Source organism: Lutra lutra, chromosome 17 (genome assembly GCF_902655055.1).
Source record: "Lutra lutra chromosome 17, mLutLut1.2, whole genome shotgun sequence".
NCBI classification, from domain to species: Eukaryota; Metazoa; Chordata; class Mammalia; order Carnivora; family Mustelidae; genus Lutra; species Lutra lutra.
The window spans coordinates 34,698,760-34,726,232 of record NC_062294.1 but is presented as its reverse complement, the minus strand read 5'-3'; the positions used below and the strand labels follow the sequence as shown (position 1 = coordinate 34,726,232).

At 37.0% G+C, this 27,473-nt stretch overlaps 1 protein-coding gene across 1 annotated transcript in view; it reads left to right on the top strand.

Annotated features, from left to right (window-relative positions):
• The window catches only part of LONP2 (lon peptidase 2, peroxisomal), a 131,022-nt gene that overhangs the window by 34,251 nt on the left and 69,298 nt on the right, over positions 1 to 27,473 (top strand). Inside the window, exon 8 of the mRNA XM_047712356.1 lies at positions 6,520 to 6,661. Within this exon, the coding sequence (XP_047568312.1) occupies positions 6,520 to 6,661 (142 nt within the window). The remainder of the gene's footprint in view (positions 1 to 6,519; positions 6,662 to 27,473) is intronic.

The window sequence follows — 27,473 nt, the reverse complement described above, 5'->3', positions numbered from 1 at the left end:
AGTTTACTTCTTTCTTTTGATATCTGTAGCATAATATTGTGTAAGTGTTTAATGGAAGTTAGGGAATTTGTGGAATTATTGTCATGAAATTAATATCATGAGCACATGACATGTAGGTAATCTGTCCTCTTTCTTGCCACATTGTTTATTATTTATTCACTAAGGCTTGGAAAGCACTTATTCAGTGCCCAACACATAATAGTAAGCATTTGATAAAAATTAGCTTTAATTATTAATTTTAAATTCTCAGGAAAGCAAGTTTACATTTTAAAGCTTCAATGAATTCAATCTGATTTTTAAATAGTACCTAAAACATCCTGTTCTTAGCATTATTATTTAATTTATGTGACAGAATTGTGGAAAAATGTATTTTTGTGATGACTGTTGGTGGGCAGTATGTAATATCATAGTCCTCACCGCTTAAGAACATTGTTGGTTTCAAGCAGAGCTTTGTTTTAAGTTTTTACTTACACTGTTAGACATAAAATCTGTTCAAGTGAGTATACTTCCACATGTGTGAGTATCATTAAGAAAATTGAATTTGTTGTGAGTCTTTTGTAAAATGAGGCTGTGTATTTGCCTAAAAAATTTGTGTAAATATAAGCTTTTTAGGAATGTGTGGCATGCATAGAGGCTGTGATTGTTGCCAGATAAAGGGTGTATGGGATTAGTCTGAATCATTCTGTGCCTGCTGGGAAGTACTCCCTCACTGACACTGTACTAGGTGTTTCATTAAACCCTACAGCAGCCTGCCCTCCTACAACTGGGGGCTTCCTACCCACCAATCCTCCCAAGGCATCAAAGCCTGGAGAAAATTTTTATTCGAAAACCTGTTTGGAAGCAGGTATAGAGTGGGGTGTGGCCGTTCAGGAGAGCAGAGGTTTAGAACAGAGTATGGACTTAGGTCAGAGCTTGTGAGTTGGAGGTTAATAGAAGGGGAGGAAGAACGGTAGCTTATAGCACAATCATGGGGTGGAGTGTGTGAGAACGAGTGGTTCCATGTGACAATTGAAGCATTTTGGAAACACCCAGGTCTTGGCATTTAAGTACTGGTCACATGCTCACAATTAGAGTTCATGCAAAGTTTTGTTTTTCCTCAGCCTCTGAGTAGGCACCACTGTTCTGCAGTCTTAAAATAGCCAGGGAAAAACAGAGCTGCTTTATTACCTTCCTTGCTTATTCTCTTGATTTTTGTCACTCACTTTTCCTATTTTCCCGTGCTCAGAACTCTAGCCTTTCGCTAGAAATACCTGTTCATATGAAGGAAGGTGCTATTAGGAATTAATTTTAATTTAATTTTTTTTTTAAATATTTATTTGACAGAGAGAGATCACAAGCAGGCAGAGAAGCAGGCAGAGAGAGAGGATGAAGCAGGCTCCCTGCGGAGCAGAGAGCTCCAGATGCGGGGCTCGATCCCAGGACCCTGGGATTGTGACCTGAGCCGAAGGCAGAGGCTTTAACCCACTGAGCCACCCAGGCACCCCTAGGAATTGATTTTAAAAACAAATATGTATGTTTTAGAGTTCAGTGATAATGAAATGGGAGGTGGGGAAGCAGAAGAAAGATTTGGTTTACATTTAAATCTTAAACTTGGAAAATCATAATCTGACTTTACATTGGCTCATTGTTTTTGTTTATGTTATTTTGAGTGGCTTCAAGGAAGGAGAGTCATGTTGATGCTCCATATTAACTAGTACAGCTTTACAGTCTTCTCAACGTTTCTCATTTGGGTTTGCCTCCACTGGGGTTTTTCTGTTCACTTTCATAAAAGCCACAGAATCTCTGTTCCTACAGTTTTTTTTTTTTTTAATAGCTTAACATTTTTATATTTAAATATTTAAAGAATTTAAATCAGTTCATAGCAATTAAATATAACTTAGGATAAGTTTTATGAAATCATGTTTGTGTAATAGTTTTTCGTTAGTTGTTTCTTAGTGAAATATACTTATTGCTATGATACATCTCAAGTTATTGTTGATAGTAACCCTTTGGAAGTGATTTGCCAGCTCTTTGTTCAGATAATAAAATGGTACCATTGCAAGGAATCTTTGGCTCAAACAGGGTGAGAAGAAAAATGAACTTTTGCTTTCCATGATACGTCTTCATGAACCTGAAATGGTGATGTTTTAAATAAATTAGCTCTTTCATTATTAGTTTCCACAAAGGGAAAATAAGCAAAGTAGCAAGCTTTTAATATATTTTTAGCATAGTATGCCAGACATGTTATAGTTTACTCACTATCCTCCTTATAACCTGTATTTGCATATAGCTCTTCTTTGCCTCTTTAAAGTTTAGTTTCATTTTTAGGCCCCAATTCAAGGCTTTCTCCATTAACATATGTGCAGTCAGTTATGATCTTACTCTTCTCTCAACTGACCAGTTATTGTCCATTGTTTTCTTTTGATGACTAAATAATATAGGCCTCTGGCATTCATAGTACATTACTGTAGAGGTAAACTATAAATACGGGAAAAGTATGAACTCTGTAGAGTAGGGTTTTTAGCTTGTCTTATTGTCCTTTGTATCACTCCGTGTTCACAGCAGAGTGCCAAACATGCTAAGTTCTCTCTGAGTGCTTTGTGAATTCAAGTAAGATTAAAACATATTTATATTTTGGAGGTCTTTGGTCCTTTAAATGAGTGCCTCTGTGCAAATGAGTACATAAAAAGATTTAGGAATGGCTGCTATAAGAATAACAATTTGATTTGTTTAGGCATGCCATATTAAGGACTATTTTTAGTTCCTTAAAGACTGTTTTTCTTTTGAGATCATTAGGATCTCTTTTAAGGCTTATTACTTTTCCCAGTTGAAGAGAGATGTATACACCCTTGGTAGAAAATTTGGAATTTTTTTTTTTTTGAAAATTTGGAAGTTTTTTTAAAAAGGAAAAAAAAATTCTCATGTTTTCTACCATACACAAAGATAATCACTATTAACATTTTATTTCCTGCCAGACTTTTCACTGGGCAGCTTTTACCCTTTTCTTTAAGCAACTGTAATCCTCTTTCCACTTAACCTTATAACATACATTTTTATATTACAGATTCTTCCTAAGTATCGCTTCAGTAGTTTGCACTGTAGCCCATGAAAGCTCCTTAATTGAGCAGGCATGAAAAGGTGATGGTGAAGTGCCCGTTTTCCCCCATTCTTTAAACATTGGGAGAGAGATGAGTAAATACATAATTGTTCCTGATACTTAGATGTCAGTGACAGTGACAGGCTGACCAGCCTTTTGGCTTACATTGGATTTGAAGATACCCAGACAGAGTAATAAAGTCGTTGATTACCATGGAGATGTAAATACGTGATACTGTAGTTGTCTGTGGTTGTTTTTTGAAGCATAGACCAGACTGTATTTTGGAAAATGAAAAATGGTGATCTTGTAACTTAACGTTTTGAGCCATGTAGACACTTACAGTTTTGTTTATGTTATACACTAGTTGAATAGTCCTGATAAATCTATGAACTACCTGTACCAGTTACAAGAAAAATAGAAATTCATATAGATTTTAAATTAACTTGTGTACTTCAGTTTTAAGAAAAATTTCTAGGTAATCATGTATATGGGCTGAATAGTAAGTAATTGAAGAAATAAATTCTTTGAAGACGTCCCTGTATTGTGCTGTGCTGCTTTCTAGATGTTATATTATGAGGAAGGACACGATAAAAGGATATGGAAAATTTTTTTTTGCCCTCAAAAAAGTTGTAGTTTGTAAGAGTATTAATTTCATTAATTTTCTACTTATGTAGTTTCTCTTGATATGCTAATTTATTTTTTTAAAGCGGTTATTTTGGGTGATATTGAAAGAGAACATTTTTATTTTGTGTATTACTACATTTTTAACCACCTGATTCCTAGTCCAAAGATTTATTCTGTTTCTTTAGTCAGTGGATTGCCTGCTACCATACCTCCTGGCCAAAGATAGCACATTATATTTATTTTCCACAGCTTTTGGCTCTATTTAATGGTTCTCTTCTTTGACCTCTAGACTAGTGGTACACATTTGGGGAATGTCACCTGTGATTGCAGAACACTCAGGGCATTGAGTGTGCTTGGTGCTCTGGAAAGACATTAACGTCAATGAACATCTTTTGAAAGCTTACTGTGTGCCAGGCACTATGCTGTGTCCTTTACCTATTGTTTATTGTAGTTTTATATTTCATGAGGCTGAATATGCTTTTATTACGTCCATTTTACAGATAGGGAAACTGAGACTTAGGTCAAGTAGTTTGTTCAAAGCAGTATTCAAAGGCTTGTTTGGCCTTCACAGTGGTGAAAGAAAAATACCTCGGGTGCTGGCATGGTTGGTCTGTTGTTGTCCTTAAATAAGTTGGGAAAACAAGCTTCTGTTTGGAGAACAGTCTGACAGTTCTGTATCCAGGATCTACTATGTAATAAGACTCACTATCATCAGCGTGCTCACTGGCTCTTTAGAAAAGGCTATATACTTGGTACCCATAAATAAAAACTAAGTTGTAACTGCATCAGATGAATTGCAGGGCCAGTAAATGCTGTAGACATTGCATTTTGGGGAAGATCACATTGTGAGAGTTGGTCAGGAGAAGTTTAGAATTTCTGGATCTACATAGGCAGGGAAAGTATTAAGGGCAGGAAGGCACCATATTAACAGGTTAAAAAAGCACAAGGGCCATAATAGGATTGTGATTGTAGATAAAGCAAGAGCGGAGGGGACAGTAGGGTAGGAAGGCTGTGGGGCGGGGGTGGGGCGGTGCAGACTGCATTGTGAAGAGCTTTGAATTCACAGGAGTTTGGATTTATTCACTAAGCTCCGGGAAGCAATGAAAAGTTTAGAGGAATTGCTTGTATATAGACTAGGATCTAGATTTCTGCTTCTTTAGAAAGGACATCTGCCTAGAATATTATTTTCTCTCCCATGACTTTAGGTCTAGAATTGTCATTACCTGTTTTTGAAATCTACCTATCAGAAACAGTAAGGAAAAGAGAGAAGTTGATGCAGTAAGAAATGACCCTTAGAGGCTTTGCAGTGTTTTGTTTTGTTTTGAATTTCCTTCCCTACTTACTCATATAAATACTGTATGTTCTCAAGAAAAATAATTTGAGAGACTTTTATTAATTTTGAGTCTCATCCTTCTTATATTCCATTCTGAAATCTTGAATGTGCTGACTCCTTATTGTAATATCACAGTATTTATTGTATTTGGTTCCAGTGCCTTGGTCACCCTCTCTAGATGTAAGGCATTCCCACGATATTTGTAAGGCTTTCTTGTCTTTTCAGAGGTCACTCTATTTACTCTGTCCTACTTTACACAGTCGTGTGGTGAAACTGAGGCCTGCTCTTGGATCGGCTTTGTGCCTATCCTAAGAAAGCTGTTGCTGTAACACCCCATTTGATCAGTTTCTTCTAGGCAGATGGGCTTTTATGTCTTTTCACAAACAGCATCTGCTTTACACATGGCTTAGGCAATAAGGTTGTAATTAAAATTAGTAAATTGCTGCTTAAAGTTTTGCTGGCTGTGTTTAAAAAAGAAGTTACTTTTCAGTTTGACAAACACATTTGTTTTTATTTATGCCACCCTCTAGATCTGTTATAATTATGTAGATAATTCTTGTTCAGATATGATAAAGGAGCCTCATACATTTTAATGTACAACAAAATATCTGGCTGAACTTGGTTATACTAGTTCATATATGTGGGATGAACACAGTTTTATTCAAAAGGCCAGAATTAATGGAATTTTGATATACATACTTTTGACCCCAGATCTTACTATAAGTAATAACAATCTATTGCCTCTAAAATAAAATAATTTTGGGGTACCTGGGTGACTCAGTCATTGAGCGTCTGCCTTTGGCTCAGGTTGTGATCCCAGGGTCCTAAGATCAAGTCCCACATCAGGCTCCCTGCTCTGTGGGAAACCTGCTTCTCCCTTTCTCACTCCCCTGCTTGTGTTCCCTCTTGCTGTGTCTCTTTCTGTCAAATAAATAAGATCCTGAAATAAATAATTAAAAGAAAAGAATTTGGATTTTTGAGGGGGAGGAGAGGGTGCATTTTGAATGGCCCTTTGAAACAGTTCTGATTTCTTTCATAAAGGAAATGATGATGATGATGTTTTAACCTGCCCTGGGACAACCATTTCAGTGTGTAAAAAGGTGCTTGTTTTGGGGGGAGGGGTGAGGGTACTCTGAGAAACTGTGAAAAGCATGAGAATTAAATTTATTAGGCTTCTTTGGACATTTGGAATCCTGAGAAGTAAGAGTTATATTATTTAAGTATAATGTTTCACAATTTCACTAAATGGCAAAAACTAGATTGTTTAAATATTATGGGAAACTTACAGCCAAAATTAAATAGAAAATAAAAATTGGATCTGGTAACTCTTGGTTGTATCATAGAGCTTTTTAAATATATAGTACCTCTTTGCTATATTATTGTGATAACTAAATGACTTTTTCCCAGTCCTAAATTTTGATTTCTAAGTGATACCACTCTTGCCCCCTGACATCTTCTTGATAACTTGCTTGCTTGCTTTCTGTAGGCGCACCTATGTAGGCAGTATGCCTGGTCGTATAATCAATGGCTTGAAGACTGTTGGAGTTAACAATCCAGTGTTCCTGTTAGATGAGGTTGACAAACTAGGAAAAAGTCTGCAGGGTGATCCTGCAGCAGCCCTGCTTGAGGTAAGATTTAGAAACTTCCCTGTCTTTGATCACACCTGAAGAGTATGGATGGGAGCAGATTATTGTAGTCAGTAGCATATATATTGGTGTGGGTTTAATCATGGGAAAAAGTATGATACAGACTAAAATCTGAAGCAAATTAATATGTAAGTTAAAATGTCTTAGAGATTTCTTCTTTCTTTCTCTAATAATCCCCTCATTTCTTTTTTCTTTTTCTTTTTTGTTTTTATCAAATACTTTAAATTTTATACATGCTTTTTGTTTAGACAACAGTAGTTCTATAAGGTTATTACAAAAAAAACAGGAAGCAAGTCTTCTTCTCCCTGGGGTCCCCATGTCTACTTCTGCATGTTAAGCTCTTTAACTTTTAGTTTACTCAGCTGTCCTCTCAAAATAACATGAGTATATTGCTGCTTCTTGATTATGCAATTTCTGGCATCATCTGTTGATCCTTCTCTATAAGAGATGAGGATTTCACTTGCTTTCTTCCCTCCATCCCCAGTATGTTGTTTTTTCATACCCCCCCCATCTCCCAGTCCAAATTGTATCCTGGTTTTGTTGAGTCATTGTCAAATACCTAAATTATTTTAAGTATGTAAGTGCTTTTCATGGCTGAGCCATGTGATAAACTACAATCACTTTTCTTTTCCTGTCCTCCTTTTGTTTTGTAAACATTTAAAAAAAAAATCTGCATAGAGCTAATAGTTGCCTTGTTTCTTCTGCTTACTTCCAGTAGTTGTCTAAGTCTCCTTTCAAGACTTGTAGACACTGTGGGGCGCCTGGGTGGCACAGTTGGTTAAGTGTCCAGCTCTTGATTTCAGCTCAGGTCATGATGTCAGGGGGATGAAATCAAGCCCTGCATCAGGCTCCATGCTCAGTGCAGAGTCTGCTTGAGTTTCTCTTTCCTCCCTCTGCCCCACCCCCCTGCTCCCATGTGTACACCCTCTCTCAAATAAATAAAATAAATAAAATCTTATAAAAAGATAAAAAACTTGGATTCATTAGCTTGATCTCCTTCACACCTCCAGCCTGAGTTAGTTGTCCACATCTGGTGCCTAGCTGTCTTGCTAGGATCTCCCTTCACCTCCCACCATGTTAAATTTCCTGTTTCCTGCATTCCATGTCTTTCTCATTCTCATTCTCTTATTTTCTTGGTGTTGATCTGCCAGTAGCTTCCTGAGAAAGCTTGCATGGGTGGTTCAGAGTTTGCATATCTGAAAATGTCTTTATGTTTCCCTGGTACTTGATTGGTAATTTGCATTCTGTTTGGACATAATTTTCCTTCATAAACCTACTTTAACCGCTCCTCATTTTACTACCTCTGCCCCACCCAACTCTTACTGTGGTTTACGTAAAATATTAATATTCAGACTGAAGGCATTGAAGACATTGCTTCATTGTTTTCCAGTTTCCTGTGATGTTGTTGATTAGATTGAGGCCTTCAGGTCCTCTCTTTTGTGACTTTTTTTATTCTTCAAAAACTTTCAGAATCTGCTCTGGATATTCTTGAATTTTAATGATGATTTTTTTTCTTCATTTTTTGGGAACTCCTATTGGATGTGAGATCTTTAACTTTCTTATCTTTTTTATTACTCATCTTTTTTTTTTTTTTTGCTATGGTTTTTATGAAGGCTTCCTTAGCTCTATTAATCCTCTGTGAGTTTATTTTTTCGAAGAACTTAATTTCTCTTAATTTCTCTTTCATAAAAAGAACTGTTTGTTCTTTTTATGCTATCTTGCTCTTGTTACATAAATGTAATATGTCGTTTTTATGAGAAAGCTACTAATAGGTATTTTTTCCTTTTCTTTAAGCTGCTTTAATCTGTTATATATTTTTCCTCTTTTATATTAAAGTGGTCCGTTAGATATCTGGTAATTTTTGTTTGTTTGTATTTAATGGTGAGGAACAGAAATGCTGATTGGCAGCTCTGTGCATCAGGAAGAGGGTTTATTGACTGAGCTTCACGGTATGGTTGGCTGGGCTATTTGAGGAACCTCTTACATCAGTAACTTCAGGTCTTTTGAGACTTGTCACATTTCTCAGAGAGGACTCCTTAAGTCCCTTGCCTTTAGAAGGAAGGCTGGGTTGCCACCTTCCTGGGAACTAAGCAAGGGGGGAGAAGGGGAGGAAGTGCCCTGTCAACTGCATTCAGCATCCCAGATGTATGCATTCACCTGAACTGTTGTTTTCAGTAGAGTACATATTCAACTGTGCTGAGGGTCACTTGAGCAGGGAATGACTATTTTATTTTATGTTCTTAGGAAAATAAGCCTCCAGTATTTTCCTGGGATGGGGGAAGGGATCTGGGACCTGACGGCCTCATAAACTTACTTTAGCCCTCATTTTACGACCTCTGCCCCCCCCCCCGACTCTTACCGTGTTTTAAATGAAATATTAATATTCAGAGTGATTTGTTAAAATTAAAGGAAATTAAGGGAAAACTTGCTTTGTGAAAGTTTTTTTTTTTCTTGTATATTTCCTTGCTTTGAGTTCTCTCTGACTTCCTCTTTCCTTTTCTGTTTTTGTAATCTTAGAACAGAATGACCCTGGGACATGTATTTGTAAGCAGGGAGACTACACATTTTGGTTTGCCTGGGACAATCCCATTTTATGCCTAATTATCATTTGTGCTGTCTTTTAGCCTCAGAAGTGGGTCCTGTTTGGACAATAAAAAGTATAGTTGCTGTACTTAAAAGCCACAGAACTTGGAGATTAGAGCTTCATTTGGTTGTGCCTGTTTTTTTTGTAAGACAGTTCTGACTCAGTAACTGGTTTACTCATCAGTATTACGAACAATAAAATAGTGAACATTATTGAAGAGTTCAGTGGTTTGGTAGATGATAACTTTAGACTTTCAGTTTAATTTACATTGGGGCATTTTTCAGATGATCTGACAGATTCTCTCATTAGGCAGTTATAGTTACCTTGTTGGAAAGAATTTGAGAATAATCCCTGATACTTCAGTTTCTCGATATACTGTTGAGAAACATACAGTTTCAGCAACATACTGAAACAAATCTACCAGAGACAACTTGACAAGTAGTAGGAGATGATTAATTCCTCTGTTTGTTACACAGTATATTTTAGGTCTTCTCCTAGTGCTATGTAGGGATGCAGTAACATTTGTTGAATTGAGTTGATCTCTGATAACAAGCAGCTGGCATAGGGATATTTTCTTGTCTGATAGAAGTTGGTATTCACTTTTTTTGGGCAATTGACTTACTAATATTCCAAATAAAAGTATTAAAGCCTCAAAATGATGCCTCAAATTAAATGCTACCTAGGGCCACATACCACTATAGTTTAGTTGTAAGTAGCATCAGTTCCTTATAGACTAGGGTTCTAGAGAGTAAAGCAAAATACATATACAGAAGAAATGAGTATCTTGATACCTGACTTGCTTCTCCCTCCCACCTGCCCCAGTCCTGGATAAAAAATCTCTAATACTTCATGGGTTGTTGAAACAATTAAATGATATTTATGTAAAAGTGCTCTGTAAACTGTAGATACTCTATAGATGTTATTTTAATTTAATATTCACTGACATTTCTTCTGTGTCCTTTTTGAAAACAACTTGCTGTTTTTATCACTTTTAGACCCACCTAAATGAAAAAAAGAAAAAATTACTCAACACCTTATATTTAAAGTAGAATATCATAGAGAGAGTGGAATATCCAAGAATATGCCTTTTTATTTTTCCACATAGAAAGCCTACTTTTTAATGTAAGGAATTTTAGATATCATTTATAAAATCACTTATGTAAGATTATTTTATAGCTGATTTATATTAGAACAATATATATTAGATATAAAGAATGTAATAGTAAGTATAGAGTGCTTCCTCAAAGTAAACTAAAGAATATACTTATTCTGTCTATAGATTCTCCTTACCTTCATATTTATTCACAATGGAGATGCCTATTTCCAGTTACTATTCTCAACAAAGGGCTATTTACTCAAATTTAGAGAGCCTCTTTTGAAAATTTATTGGAAGAATATAAAAACAGATTCAGCTGATTGATAAAAGAAATGTTGATAGATAGTAGAACTTGGCTAAGTCTGTTGTTGAATAGTAAAATGTCAGATACAAGGAAAGTCTTTTCATATAACTATTAAACTTAAGAAAATTACAGAATTCTTATCAGGTAGATGCAGTCATATTTATAATTGATGCAGGATTCAGACTTTGTTAAAAACTTAAGAGCATTTCTGAAATACGTGTTTGTGTGAATGGGCTAACAAAATGCATACTTTACCAATTTCCTATATAAGCAGTATTTACAGTTCCGAATAATATGGTGTCCCCAAAATAGAAAAGTCACTAATCTAAACATAGTAAACTCTCTTTAACTGAAGTTCTTATTTAATTAGAATTAGATCCTTTTAGTAATTAGATCCAGTTGTGTGTATTTACCACTTGGATACAACAGACATAGCATCTAATTTAAGCTCTACAACTATTGTCAAAGAATGTCAAAGGAGAGAGATTTGGGAATCATCTAATCCAGCTCCATCATTTTATTAATGAAAAATTTAAGGTTCTGGATATTACCTTAATTTTTTATCTCCTCATAGTCTGTATTTACAATATAAATTCTATGAACCAGCAGAGTAAAAAAATGCCTTAAATACTGATGTTATGAGAGAGGTGTAAGTGAAGACACATTTTCCCCTTTCATTTCTACTCTACTATCTCTAATTAAGGGGAATACTGCAATTGAATGATCAAACTAAGCTACATTAGGGAAACTAGGACCTGCTAATCATTGCTTTTCAGTGCTGGCAAACCCTGTCACCAGTGCCCAGGACATACTTGCAAGTCATACAAAAATGTCTTTATGTCTTTGTTACCACTTTTCTTTCTATACCCTGTTCCCATATTTTGTTTTCTTTCCCTGTTACCTACCTACTTCTCCCTAGCACACACATGCACAAGCTGCCACCTGACCGTCCACTGCCTTCCAGCCCTTAGCTATCTGTATTCTCAATCAAAATTGCTGTTTCTCATTTCTACCTTATTTAGCGCTCCCATTATTAGAGTTTGGTAGTGATTAGATTGTGTGGCTAAATTTACATGAAAATTAATTTTGGAGTGGGCTGGGGGAATTATTGTTATGTACTTGTGACTAGATAATCTTCATGACTTTCTTTTCCTCTCCTGCCATCCTCAGGGATGCTCTGTGAGAGGACCATTAGACAAACCTGTGGCCCAGATCCTGGCTGTGTGTCTTGGCAAGGACCCACCACTAGATTCAGTAGTAAAAAAAGAAAAGGAAAGGAAAAAAACAAGTGAGAGAAGTAGAGACAGTAAATTGTTGAGAAATAGTTATTTGACTAATAAATTAAGAACTAATGATGAGTTAGGTTTAGTCTTAATATTCCAGGTGTTCAGGAACGAGCACTTTACAAAATATCCTGTTCATTTGGGGGAATAATTATCAGTATTTAATAGATTATATTTTCTTATTTTTATATGAAAAATAGGCAATATTTATAAAATTTAGAGGACTCTCTTTTATACTGATGATTCTCTTTTGCCAGCCATAAGTGAAAAACTTTGTTCTACAAAATGTATGATCAGCTTTGGGCAATTTAAGTTACAAGTAGAAATAGGCATTCAGAGTGAGATGTAAACTGATTGCTACCAATTAAATCAAAACAGACCCTATTTAAAAATTATGATTTAAATATATTTTATTTACTTTTTAAAAGTAGTGAGGTATAATTACATATAGAAAGTGGGTATATTTAAAATTTACAGTTTGATTAATTTTGATATATGTATAAAACATGAAACCATAATTTTAATCAAGGTATTAAACAAGCTCCACGTGAAACAAAAAATTCACTATAGGGCATCGGCAAATTAGAACTGGCAGAACAATCGGCGGATATGAAGATCAGTTGATAGAGATTATGCAGTCTGAAGAACAGAAAAACAAAATGACTAAAATGAATAGGGAAATATAAGATACTGTTAAGCAAAACAATCTGTGCGTAATTGAAAAGGACAGGGAGATGGGAGCAGAAAAAATTTTTGAGGGAATAATGGATGAAAACTTACCAAATTTTGATGAAAAACGTAAATCCACACATTTGTGGAGCTCAGTGAATTCCCATGTAGGATAAGCACAGAGAAAGCCTTAGGTAGATAAGGTAATAAAAGTCCTAAAAGAGAAAAGAGAAAACTGAAAACAAGAGAAAAACAATTAGAGTATCAATTAACATTTTGGTCAACATTTGGATTTTTCAAGGGTTTGGCTATTACAAATAAAGCTACTCTGAATAATCATGTACAAGTCTTGTATGGACCTGTATTTCTGTTTTTCTTTGATAAACAGGAGTGGATGGCTTGGTGAAAAGGTAGGTGTTGTATTAGTGTTTTATATAATCAACTTTAAGATTACTTTTTGATACCACCTGGAAGTCTTAATATTCAGTAGGTTTTTTTTGAATTATTGTCTAACTTGTGTTGGGCCCATTGTCATCTTACTGTTTAGCTATTTTCTGTCCCCCTTTTCGAGGAGTCCTAGTTAGTTCCTTTGAATTGTGTCATTAACTGTGTGGATAGTTTGTTAGGTCAGAAGGCCATATATCCTGTGTTTTATACTACTTGTGATACTTGTAAGTTAAAAATCACACATCTCAATTGCTCTGATAATATCATACATGAAATAGGATATATTGTCCCTCCCTTTATTAAATCAAAATGAAGTAATGCACAGTAATCTACCACATCGTCATCTCACTACCTGGTTACTTTAAGTGATTTCATTTTTTTACATTCTCTTTATCAAAACCCATTTTCAACTTTTATATTATTTCCTTTTTTATTTTTATTTTTATTTTTTAATTTTTTTATTTTTTTCAGCATAACAGTATTCATTATTTTTGCACCACACCCAGTGCTCCATGCAATCCGTGCCCTCTACAATACCCACCACCTGGTGCCCCCAACCTCCCACCCCCCACCCCTTCAAAATTCTCAGATCGTTTTTCAGAGTCCATAGTCTCTCATGGTTCACCTCCCCTTCCAATTTCCCTCAACTCCCTTCTCCTCTCCATCTCCCCTTGTCCTCCATGCTATTTGTTATGCTCCACAAATAAGTGAAACCATATGATAATTGACTCTCTCTGCTTGACTTATTTCACTCAGCATAATCTCTTCCAGTCCCGTCCATGTTGCTACAAAACTTGGGGATTCATCCTTTCTTTCTTTTTTTCTTTTTTTTTTTTACAGCTTTATAAACATATATTTTTATCCCCAGGGGTACAGGTCTGCGAATCGCCAGGTTTACACACTTCACAACACTCACCATAGCACATACCCTCCCCGATATCCATAACCCCACCTCCTTTCCCACCCCCCTCCCCCCATCAGCCCTCAGTTTGTTTTGTGAGATTAAGAGTCACTTATGGTTTGTCTCCCTCCCAATCCCATCTTGTTTCATTTACTCTTCTCCTACCCCCTCGACCCCCCATGTTGCATCTCCTCTCCCTCATATCAGGGAGATCATATGATAGTTGTCTTTCTCCGATTGACTTATTTCGCTAAGCATGATACCCTCTAGTTCCATCCACGTCGTCGCAAATGGCAAGATTTCATTTCTTTTGATGGCTGCATAGTATTCCATTGTGTATATATACCACATCTTCTTTATCCATTCGTCTGTAGATGGACATCTAGGTTCTTTCCATAGTTTGGCTATTGTAGACATTGCTGCTATAAACATTCAGGTGCATGTGCCCCTTCGGATCACTATGTTTGTATCTTTAGGGTAAATACCCAGCAGTGCAATTGCAGGGTCATAGGGTAGTTCTATTTTCAACATTTTGAGGAACCTCCATGCTGTTTTCCAGAGTGGTTGCACCAGCTTGCATTGCCACCAACAGTGTAGGAGGGTTCCCCTTTCTCCGCATCCTCGCCAGCATCTGTCATTTCCTGACTTCTTAATTTTAGCCATTCTGACTGGTGTGAGGTGATATCTCATGGTGGTTTTGATTTGTATTTCCCTGATGCCGAGTGATATGGAGCACTTTTTCATGTGTCTGTTGGCCAACTGGATGTCTTCTTTGCAGAAATGTCTGTTCATGTCCTCTGCCCATTTCTTGATTGGATTATTTGTTCTTTGGGTGTTGAGTTTGCTAAGTTCTTTATAGATTTTGGACACTAGCCCTTTATCTGATATGTCATTTGCAAATATCTTCTCCCATTCTGTCAGTTGTCTTTTGGTTTTGTTCACTGTTTCCTTTGCTGTGCAAAAGCTTTTGATCTTGATAAAATCCCAAAAGTTCATTTTTGCCCTTGCTTCCCTTGCCTTTGGTGATGTTCCTAGGAAGATGTTGCTGCGGCTGACGTCGAAGAGGTTGCTGCCTGTGTTCTCCTCGAGGATTTTGATGGATTCCTTTCTCACATTGAGATCCTTCATCCATTTTGAGTCTATTTTCGTGTGTGGTGTAAGGAAATGATCCAATTTCATTTTTCTGCATGTGGCTGTCCAATTTTCCCAACACCATTTATTGAAGAGGCTGTCTTTGTTCCATTGGACATTCTTTCCTGCTTTGTCGAAGATGAGTTGACCATAGAGTTGAGGGTCCATTTCTGGGCTCTCTATTCTGTTCCATTGATCTATGTGTCTGTTTTTGTGCCAGTACCATGCTGTCTTGATGATGACAGCTTTGTAATAGAGCTTGAAGTCCGGAATTGTGATGCCACCAACTTTGGCTTTCTTTTTCAATATTCCTTTGGCTATTCGAGGTCTTTTCTGGTTCCATATAAATTTTAGGATTCTTTGTTCCATTTCTTTGAAAAAAATGGATGGTACTTTGATAGGAATTGCATTAAATGTGTAGATTGCTTTAGGTAGCATAGACATTTTCACAATATTTATTCTTCCAATCCAGGAGCATGGAACATTTTTCCATTTCTTTGTGTCTTCCTCAATTTCTTTCATGAGTACTTTATAGTTTTCTGAGTATAGATTCATAGTCTCTTTGGTTAGGTTTATTCCTAGGTATCTTATAGTTTTGGGTGCAATTGTAAATGGGATGGACTCCTTAATTTCTCTTTCTTCTGTCTTGTTGTTGGTGTAGAGAAGTGCAACTGATTTCTGTGCATTGATTTTATATCCTGACACTTTACTGAATTCCTGTACAAGTTCTAGCAGTTTTGGAGTGGAGTCTTTTGGGTTTTCCACATAGAGTATCATATCATCTGCGAAGAGTGATAGTTTGACTTCTTCTTTGCCGATTTGGATGCCTTTAATTTCCTTTTGTTGTCTGATTGCTGAGGCTAGGACTTCTAGTACTATGTTGAATAGCAGTGGTGATAACAGACATCCCTGCCGTGTTCCTGACCTTAGCGGAAAAGCTTTCAGTTTTTCTCCATTGAGAATGATATTTGCGGTGGGTTTTTCATAGATGGCTTTGATAATATTGAGGTATGTGCCGTCTATCCCTACACTTTGAAGAGTTTTGATCAGGAAGGGATGCTGTACTTTGTCAAATGCTTTTTCAGCATCTATGGAGAGTATCATATGGTTCTTGTTCTTTCTTTTATTAATGTGTTGTATCACATTGATTGATTTGCGGATGTTGAACCAGCCTTGCAGCCCTGGAATAAATCCCACTTGGTCGTGGTGAATAATCCTTTTAACGTACTGTTGAATCCTATTGGCTAGTATTTTGGCGAGAATTTTTGCATCTGTGTTCATCAAGGATATTGGTCTGTAGTTCTCTTTTTTGTTGGGATCCTTGTCTGGTTTTGGGATCAAGGTGATGCTGGCCTCATAAAATGAGTTTGGAAGTTTTCCTTCTATTGCTATTTTTTGGAACAGTTTCAGGAGAATAGGAATTAGTTCTTCTTTAAATGTTTGGTAGAATTCCCCCGGGAAGCCGTCTGGCCCTGGGCTTTTGTTTGTTTGGAGATTTTTGATGACTGTTTCAATCTCCTTACTGGTTATGGGTCTGTTCAGGCTTTCTATTTCTTCCTGGTTCAGTTGTGGTAGTTTATATGTCTCTAGGAATGCATCCATTTCTTCCAGATTGTCAAATTTGTTGGCGTAGAGTTGCTCATAGTATGTTCTTATAATTGTCTGTATTTCTTTGGTGTTCGTTGTGATCTCTCCTCTTTCATTCATGATTTTATTTATTTGGGTCCTCTCTCTTTTCTTTTTGATAAGTCTGGCCAGGGGTTTATCAATCTTATTAATTCTTTCAAAGAACCAGCTCCTAGTTTCGTTGATTTGTTCTATTGTTTTTTTGGTTTCTATTTCATTGATTTCTGCTCTGATCTTTATGATTTCTCTTCTCCTGCTGGGTTTAGGGTTTCTTTCTTGTTCTTTCTCCAGCTCCTTTAGGTGTAGGGTTAGGTTGTGTACTTGGGACCTTTCTTGTTTCTTGAGAAAGGCTTGTACCGCTATATATTTTCCTCTCAGGACTGCCTTTGTTGTGTCCCACAGATTCTGAACTGTTGTGTTTTCATTATCATTTGTTTCCATAAATTTTTTCAATTCTTCTTTGATTTCCTGGTTGACCCATTCATTCTTTAGAAGGATGCTGTTTAGTCTCCATGTATTTGGGTTCTTTCCAAATTTCCTCTTGTGATTGAGTTCTAGCTTTAGAGCATTGTGGTCTGAAAATATGCAGGGAATGATTCCAATCTTTTGATACTGGTTGAGACTTGATTTAGGACCAAGAATGTGATCTATTCTGGAGAATGTTCCATGTGCACTAGAGAAGAATGTGTATTCTGTTGCTTTGGGATGATATGTTCTGAATATATCTGTGATGTCCATCTGGTCCAGTGTGTCATTTAAGGCCTTGATTTCCTTGTTGATCTTTTGCTTGGATGATCTGTCCATTTCAGTGAGGGGAGTGTTAAAATCCCCTACTATTATTGTATTCTTGTCAATGTGTTTCTTTGATTTTGTTATTAATTGGTTTATATAGTTGGCTGCTCCCACGTTAGGGGCATAGATATTTAAAATTGTTAGATCTTCTTGTTGGACAGTTCCTTTGAGTATGATATAGTGTCCTTCCTCATCTCTTATTATAATCTTTGGCTTAAAATCTAATTGATCTGATATAAGGATTGCCACTCCTGCTTTCTTCTGATGTCCATTAGCATGGTAAATTCTTTTCCACCCCCTCACTTTAAACCTGGAGGTGTCTTTGGGTGTAAGATGAGTTTCTTGTAGGCAACATATAGATGGGTTTTGTTTTTTTATCCATTCTGATACCCTGTGTCTTTTGATTGGGGCATTTAGCCCATTAACATTCAGGGTAAGTATTGAGAGATATGAATTTAGTGCCATTGTATTGCCTGTAAGGTGACTGTTATGGTATATTGTCTCTGTTTCTTTCTGATCTACTACTTTGAGGGTCTCTCTTTGCTTAGAGGACCCCTTTCAATATTTCCTGTAGAGCTGGTTTGGTATTTGCAAATTCTTTCAGTTTTTGTTTGTCCTGGAATCTTTTAATCTCTCCGTCTATTTTCAATGATAGCCTAGCTGGATATAGTATTCTTGGCTGCATGTTTTTCTCATTTAGTACTCTGAATATATCATGCCAGCTCTTTCTGGCCTGCCAGGTCTCTGTGGATAAGTCTGCTGCCAATCTAATATTTTTACCATTGTACGTTACAGACTTCTTTTCCCGGGCTGCTTTCAGGATCTTTTCTTTGTCACTAAGACTTGTCAATTTTACTATTAGGTGACGGGGTGTAGACCTATTCTTATTGATTTTGAGGGGGGTTCTCTGAACCTCCTGGATTTTGATGCTTGTTCCCTTTGCCATATTGGGGAAATTCTCTCCAATAATTCTCTCCAATATACCTTCTGCTCCCCTCTCTGTTTCCTCTTCTTCTGGAATCCCAATTATTCTAATGTTGTTTCGTCTTATGGTGTCACTTATCTCTCGAATTCTCCCCTCGTGGTCCAGTAGCTGTTTGTCCCTCTTTTGCTCAGCTTCTTTATTCTCTGTCATTTGGTCTTCTATATCGCTAATTCTTCTGCCTCATTTATCCTAGCAGTGAGAGCCTCCATTTTTTATTGCACCTCATTAATAGCTTTTTTGATTTCAACTTGGTTAGATTTTAGTTCTTTTATTTCTCCAGAAAGGGCTTTTATATCTCCCGAGAGGGTTGCTTTAATATCTTCCATGCCTTTTTCAAGCCCAGCTAGAACCTTGAGAATCATCATTCTGAACTCTATATCTGACATATTACCAATGTCTGTATTGATTAGGTCCCTAGCCTTTGGTATTGCCTCTTGTTCTTTTTTTTGTTGTGAATTTTTCCGCCTTGTCATTTTGTCCAGATAAGAGTTTATGAAGGAGCAAGTAAAATACTAAAAGGGTGGCAACAACCCCAGGAAAATATGCTTTAGCCAAATCAGAAGAGATCCTGAATTGTGAGGGGGGAGAAAGGGGATAAAAAGGGGTTCAGAAAGAAAGAAAAAAAAAAAACTATTAAAAAAAAGAAAGCCGATAAAGAAAAAATATAAAAAGAGGAAAAAATATATATATATTAGATAAACTATTTAAAAAACGTAAAAAAAGAAAACGGTAAAAGATAAAAATTTAGCAGAAGAAGAGAAAAAGAAAAAAAAATTGAAAAAGAAAAAAAAAATTAAATTAACTGCAAGGCTAAAAAATCATGGGGAGAAAGCCATGAGTTCCGTGCTTTGCTTTCTTCTCCTCTGGAATTCCGCCGCTCTCCTTGGTAGGTGAACTTGGTCCTGGCTGGGTTTCCCGTAGATCTTCTGGGGGAGGGGCCCGTTGTAGTGATTCTCAAGCGTCTTTGCCCCAGGCGGAGTTGCACCGCCCTTACCCGGGGCCGCGCTGAGTCATCCGCTCGGGTTCGCTTTCGGGAGCTTTTGTTCCCTGAGCGCTTTCCGTAGAGTCCGGAGGACGGGAATGAAGATGGCGGCCTCCCAGTCTCCGGCCCGGAGGAGCCGAGAGCCCTGGGCCCCACTCCTCAGTGCGCCCTCAGAGAACAGCGCCGAATGACTCCCGTCACCCTGGCCTCCGGCCGCGCTCCGAGCTGACCGAGCCTGCGACCGGTTCAAGGCAACCCTGAGCTGAGAGTCACTCCTCGGCTCTGTCTCTGCAGCCGGCTTCCCTGTTCTAATACCGGTAAGCTCTGGGACACTGAGACACCCCCAATCCTTCTGCGACCCTGCGGGACCTGAGGCCGTGCTTACCCCGCCTGGGCTTCACCCCCGTTAAGCCTCTGGAGCGATGTCCCTCAGCGGAACAGACTTTTAAAAGTCCTGATTTTGCTCCGTTGCTCTGCCGCTCGCCGGGAGCCGGCCCCTCCCCCCGCGGTCTATCTTCCCGTCGCTTTGGATTCACTTCTCCGCCAGTCCTACCTTGCAGAAAGTGGTTGATTTTCTGTTTCTGGAATTTCTGTTCTTCTTCTCTTCAATCTCCCGTTGGATTTGTAGGTGTTTGCAATCTTTAGATAAGCTATTTAGCTGATCTCCCACTACCCGAAGTAGTCTCAGCCTGCTACTTCTCCGCCATCTTGACTCCTCCCTCTTATTTCCTTTTTTAAATTAACAGCCTTCCCTACCCACCACCCTTCACCCCCCTTTTTATTTTTAGCAGTTTTAGGTTTACAGCACAATTGAGTGAAAAGTACCAAGAGTCCCATGCAACTTCTTACCCTCCTTCCCCCAGTTTTCCCTTTTATTAACATGTTGCATTAGTGTGGTACATTTGTCACAGTTAATGAACCAGTAGTAATATGTTGTTTAAACTGGAGTTCATAGCTTATATCAGGTTCACTTTGTGTTGTACATTCTGTGGGTTTTGATAAATGTATAATGATATGTATCTACTATTACAGGATGATACAGAATAGTTTCATTGCCCTAAAAATCCCATATGCTCCACCTATTCATTGCTCCCTACCCCTCCCCGAACCCCTAGCAATCACTGCTCTTCTTATTGTCTCCATAGTTTTGCCTTTTCCAGAATGTTATGTAGTTGGAATTCTACAGGCTATAGTTTTTTGACTTAGTAATATGCATGTATAATTTTGATGGTTTCTATCAAATTGTCTTCCAGAGTGGCTATACCATTTGCATTCCCACCAGCAGTGAATGACAGTTTCTGTTGCTTCACACCCTCACCAACATTTGGTGTATGCGGTGTTTTGGATTTTGTCTATATTAATAGGTATGCAGTAGTATCACCTTGTTTTTGTATTCTCTTTTGTAAATGTGTTTGCCACCTTTGTTTTTTTAATAACAGATTTATTGAGACATAATTCACATACCATAAGATTCACCCCTTTAAATAAGTATACAATTCTGTGGTTTTTTTAAATATATTCATCATTCATGTACCCATTAATTAATACCCATTAATAACCATCCCCCCTCCCACAAGCACCTGGCAACCACTAATTTCTTACCTTCCCTCCCTCTGCTTTCCCTTTTATTAACCTCTTTTATTTGTGTGGCACATTTGTTACATATTCAGCAGCTGATGGACGGCTGGATTGTTCCCACCTTTGGTTATTATGTATAATGCTTCTATAATCATTCATCTACAAGTTAGTGCATAGGCATAAGTTTTCAGTTCTCTTGTGTTTTCAGTTCTCCAGGAGTGGATTTTCTGGATCATATGGAAATTCTGTATTTAACATTTTGAGAAACTTACAAACTATTTTCCAAAGTTGGCTACACCATTTTAGTATTTCACTAACAATGTAAGAGTTGTAATTTCTCTACATCCATATCAACACTTGTTACTATCTCTTGTTTTTATTTTGACCATCCTTTTGTTTTAGTAGGTGCAAAACCATACTTTATTGTGGTTTTGATTACTTCCCTAATTACTAATAACATTGAGCATCTTTTCATGTGTTTATTGGCCATTTTTATATCTTCTATATAGAACTACATTTTCAAATCCTTTGCCCATCTTTAACTGGGTTATTTTCTTTTTCTTGTTAAGTTCTTTACATATTCTTGATACAAGTTCCTTCTCAAGTACATGATTTGCAAATATTTGCATCAGTTTTGTACACTTTCTTTTCACTTTTTTGATGGTGTTCTTCAAAGCACAAAAATTTTTAATTTTGATAAAGTCTAATTTGTATTTTTCTTATATCATTTGTGATTTAGGTATTATATCTAAGAAACCATCAAGGTCAAGAGAATTTATTCTTAACATTTTCTTCTAAGAGCTTTATAGTTTAGTTCTTATATTTAGGTCTATAGTTCATTTTGACTGAATAAAACGTTTATATGAGGTATAAGATATAGAGCTCCAACTTCATTCTTTTGCTTGCGGGTATCTAGTTGTCCCATGTACCACTTATTAAAGACTTTTCTTATTATATGGAATGGTGTTGTCACCATTGTTGAAAATTCAATTAACTGTAAATGCAGGGGTTTATTTCTGGACTCTATTCCATTGATCTGTATTTCTGTCCTAACACCAGTACCCTGTAATTTTTAGTTTTGTAGAAGGTTTTGAAATCAGAAAGTGTGAATCCTCCAGATTGATTATTCTTTTTCAAAATTGTTAGCCATTCTGGGACCTTGCTATTTTTATATGAATTTTAGGATCAGCTTGTCACTTTCTACAAAAAAAGGCAAGCAGGATTTGGGTAGGGATCTAGATCATTTTAAGGACTGTTGCTATAGTTAGAATAGTAATTCTTCCTATCCATGAACATAGGAGTCTTTCTGTTTATTTAGGTCTTCTTTAATTTATTTCAACAATGTTTTGTGGTGTTTTTTCATTTTTATTTTTTTGTTTAAATTCAGTTAATTAACATATAGGGTATTATTAATTTCAGAAGTAGAATTCAGTGATTCATCAGTTGTATTTAACACCCAGTGCTCATTACATCATGTGCGCTCCTTAATGCCCATCACCCAGTTACCCCATACCCCCACCCCACCCTCCAGCAACCCCCAGTTTGTTTCCTATGATTGAGAGTCTTTTATGATTAGTTTCCCTCCTTGATTTCATCTTGTTTCATTTTTCCCTCCCTTCCCCTGTGCTCCTCTGTTTTGTTTTTTAAAGTGGTTTTTGAATAAATAAGTCTTACAGTCCTTTTCTTAACTTATTCTTAAATGTTTTATTCTTTTTTATACTACTGGAAATTTTTTTTTCCATTTCTTTTTTGAATTGTTCATAGCTTGTATAAAGAAATAAAATTGGTTTTTATATATTGATCTTGTATCCTGTAAACTTTCAGAACTTGTTTATTAGTTCTAGTAGTTTTTTTAGTGGATTCCTTAGTCTTTCCCACGTACAAGATCATGTAATATCCAAATAGAGATATGTTTACTTCTTTCCAGTTTTAACACCTGGATACTTTTTTTTTTTTCCCTACTTGCTCTGGCTAGCACCTCCAGTATGATGTTGAATAGAAATTGCAAGATCTGTTCAGATTTTCTGTTACTTCTTGATAGAAATTACTTTCAATAGTTTGAATCTTGCTAGGAATTTTTCCATTTCATTTAGGTTACTGCATTTCTTTGCATACAGTTGTTCATAGTATACTCATGTATTTATTATTTCTATAGAGTTGATAGTAATGTTGCCTGAGTCACTCCTGATTTTAGTAATTTGTATGCCCTTCCTGCTTTCCTTATTCAGTATGGCTGAATGTTTGTCAGTTTTGTTTTGTTGAACTCTTCAAAGGACCAAGTTTTTTTTCTTTTTAAAATTTTTTATTAACATATAATGTATTATTTGTTTCAGGGGTAGAGGTATGTGGTTCATCAGTCTTACACAATTCACAGCACTCACCATAGCACACACCCTCCCCAAGTGTCCTGTCACCCAGCCATCCTATCCCTCCCAGCCCCCTCCACTCCAGTAACCCTCAGTTTGTTTCCTGAGATTGAGTATCTTATGGTTTGTCTCCCTCTCTGGTTTCATCGTGTTTCATTTTTCCCTCCCTTCCCCTATAATCCTCTGTCTTGTTTCTCAAATACTTCGTATCAGTGAGATCATAAGATAATTGTCTTTCTCTGATGGACTTATTTCACTTAGCATAATACCTTCTAGTTCCATCCACATCCTTGCAAATGGCAAGATTTCATTTTTTTGATGGCTGCCTATTATTCCATTGTACATATATACCATATATTCTTTATCCATTCATCTGTTGATGGACATCTAGGCTCTTTCCATAGTTTTGCTATTGTGGACATTGCTGCCAAAAACATTGGGATGCATGTGCCCCTTCCAATCACTAAATTTATATCTTTGGGGTGAATACCCAGTAGTGTAATTGCTAGGTCATAGGGTAGCTCATTTTCAACTTTTTGAGAAACCTCCATACTGTTTTCCAGAATGGCTGCACCAGTTTGCATTCCCACCAACAGTGTAGGAGGGTTCCCCTTTCTCCGCATCCTCTCTGATATCTGTCATTTCCTGACTTGTAATTTTAGCCATTCTGACTGGTGTGAGGTGGTATCTCATTGTGGTTTTGATTTGTATTTCCCTAATGCCTAGTGATGTTGTGTACTTTTTCATGTGTCCGTTGGCCATTTGGATGTCGTCTTTGCAGAAATGTCTGTTCATGTCTTATGCCCATTTCTTTCTTTTTTTTTTTTTAAAGATTTTATTTATTTATTTGACAGAGAGATCACAAGTAGTCAGAGAGGCAGGCAGAGAGAGAGAGGAGGAAGCAGGCTCCCTGCTGAGCAGAGAGCCCTATGCGGGGCTCGATCCCAGGACCCTGAGATCATGACCCGAGCTGAAGGCAGAGGCTTTTAACCCACTGAGCCACCCAGGTGCCCCCTTATGCCCATTTCTTGACTGGATTATTTGTTCTTTGGGTGTTGAGTTTGATAAGTTCTTTACAGATTTTGGATACTAGCCCTTTATCTGATATGTCATTTGCAAATATCTTCTCCCATTCTTTCCCTTGTCTTTTGGTTTTGTTGACTGTTTCCCTTACTGTGCAACAGCTTTTTTATCTTGATGAAGTCCCAGTACTTCATTTTGCCCTTACTTCACTTGTCTTTGGCGATGTTTCTAAGAAGTTGCTGCAGCTGAGGTTGAAGAGGCCTATATTCTCCTCAAGGATTTTGATGGATTCCTGTCTCACACTGAGGTCTTTCATCTATTTTGAGTCTATTTTTGTGTGTGGTGTCAGGAAATGGTCCAGTTTCATTCTTCTGCATGTGGCTGTCCAGTTTTCCCAACACCATTTGTTGAAGAGACTGTCTTTTTTCCATTGGACATTCTTCCCTGCTTTGTTGAAGTGTAGTTGACCATAGAGTTGAGGGTCCATTTCTGGGCTCTCTCTTTTGTTCCATTGATCTATATTTCTGTTTTCGTGCAAGTACCATACTGTCTTGATGATTACAGCTTTGTAATAGAGCTTTAAGTCCAGCATTGTGATGCCACCAGCTTTGGTTTTCTTTTTCAGCATTCCTCTGGCTATTCGGGGTCTTTTCTGGTTCCATACAAATTTTAGTATTATTTGTTCCATTTATTTGAAAAATGTTAATGGTATTTTGATAGGCATTGCATTAAATGTGTAGATTGCTCTAGGTAGCATAGACATTTTCACAATATTTATTCTTCCAATCCATGAGCATGGAATGTTTTTCCATTTCTTTATGTCTTACTCAATTTCTTTGATGAGTATTCTATACTTCTCTGAATACAGATTTTTTGCCCCTTTGGTTAGATTTATTCCTAGGTATCTTGGTTTTGGGTGCAGTTGTAAATAGGACCAACTCCTTAATTTCTCTTTCTTCTGTCTTGCTGTTAATATATAGAAATGCAACTGACTTCTGAGCATTGATTTTATATCCTGACACTTTACTGAATTCCTCTGTGAGTTCCGTTTTGGAGTAGAGTCTTTTGGGTTTTCCGTTTTATTTCCGATAAAATATATCATCTGCAGAAAGTGAGAGTTTGACTTCTTCTTTGCCAATTCAGAGGCCTTTTATTGTTGTCTGATTGCCGCGGCTGGGACTTCTAGTACTGTGCTGAACAGTAGTGGTGATAGTGGACATCCCTGCTGTGTTCCTGACCTTAGGAGAAAAGCTTTCAGGCTTTCCCCATTGAGAATGATATTCGCTGTGGGTTTTTCATAGATGGCTTTGATGGTATTGAGGTATGTACCCTCTACTCCTACACTGTGAAGAGTTTTAATCAAGAAAGTATGCTGTACTTTGTCAGATGTTCTTTCTGCATCTATTGAGAGTATCATATGGTTCTTGTTCTTTATTTTATTAATGTATTGCATCACACTGATTTGTGGATGTTGAGCCAGCCTTGCAGCCCAGGAATAAATCCCACTTGGTTGTGGTAAATAATCCTTTTAATGTACTGTTGGATCCTGTTGGCTAGTATTTTGGTGAGCATCTTTGCATCCATGTTCATCAAGGATATTGGTCTGTAATCCTCCTTTTTGATGGGGGTTTTTGTCTGGTTTTGGGATCAAGGTAATGCTGGCCTCGTAAAATGAGTTTGGAAGTTTTCCTTCCATTTTTACTTTTTGGAACAGTTTCTGGAGAATAGGTATGAATACTTCTTTAAATATTTGGTAGAATTCCCCTGGGAAGCCGTCTGGCCCTGGTCTCTTGTTAGTTCGGAGATTTTTGATGACTGCTTCAATCTCTTTAGTGGTTATGGGTCTGTTCAGGTTTTCTATTTCTTCCTGGTTCAGTTTTGGTAGATCCTATATCTCTAGGAATGCATCCATTTCTTCCAGATTGTCAAATTTGCTGGCGTATACTTGCTCATAATGTATTCTTATAATTGTTTGTATTTCTTTGGTGTTGGTTGTGGTCTCTTCTCTTTCATTCATGATTTTATTAATTTGGGTCCTTTTTCTTTTCTTTTTGATAAGTCTGGCCAGGGGTTTATCAATCTCATTAATAAGTCTTTCAAAGAACCAACTCCTAGTTTCGTTGATCTGTTCTGCTATTCCTTTGGTTTCTATTTCATTGATTTCTGCTCTGATCTTTATGATTTCTCTTCTCCTGCTGGGTTTAGGCTTTCTTTGCTGTTCTATCTCTAGCTCCTTTAGGTGTAGGGTTAGGTTGTGTACTTGAGACCTTTCTTGTTTCTTGAGAAAGGCTTGTATTACTATATACTTTCCTCTCAAGACCGCTTTTGCTCTGTCCCAAAGTTTTTGAACAGTTATGTTTTCATTTTCATTTATTTCCATGAATTTTTTCAGTTCTTCTTTAATTTTCTGGTCGACCCATTCATTCTTTGGTGGGATGCTCTTTAGCCTTGAAGTGTTTGCATTCTTTCTAACTTTCCTCTTGTAATTGAGTTCGAATTCCAAAGCATTGTGGTCTGAAAAATATGCAGGGAGTGATTGCAGTCTTTTGTTACTGGTTGAGACCTGATTTGGGAAACAGCGTGTGATCTATTCTGTAGAATGTTCCATGTGCACTGGAGAAGAATATGTATTCTGTTACTTTGGGATGGAATGTCCCATCTGGTCGATTGTGTCACTTAAAGCTTTATTTCCTTGTTGATCATTTGCTTAGATGATCTGACCATTTCAGTGAGGGGGGTGTTAAAGTCCTTTACTATTGTGTTATTGTCCATGTGTTTCTTTAATTTTGTTATTAATTGGTTTATATAATTGGCAGCTCCCATATTAGGGGCATAGATGTTTAAAATTGTTAGATCTTCTTGTTGGACAGACCCTTTAAGTATGATAGAGTGTCCTTCCTAATCTCTTATTATAGTCCTTGGCTGAAAATCTAATTTATCTGATATAAGAATTGCCACTCCAGCTTTCTTTTGATGTTCATTAGCATGGTAAATGGTTTTCCATCCCCTCACTTTCAAGCTGGAGGT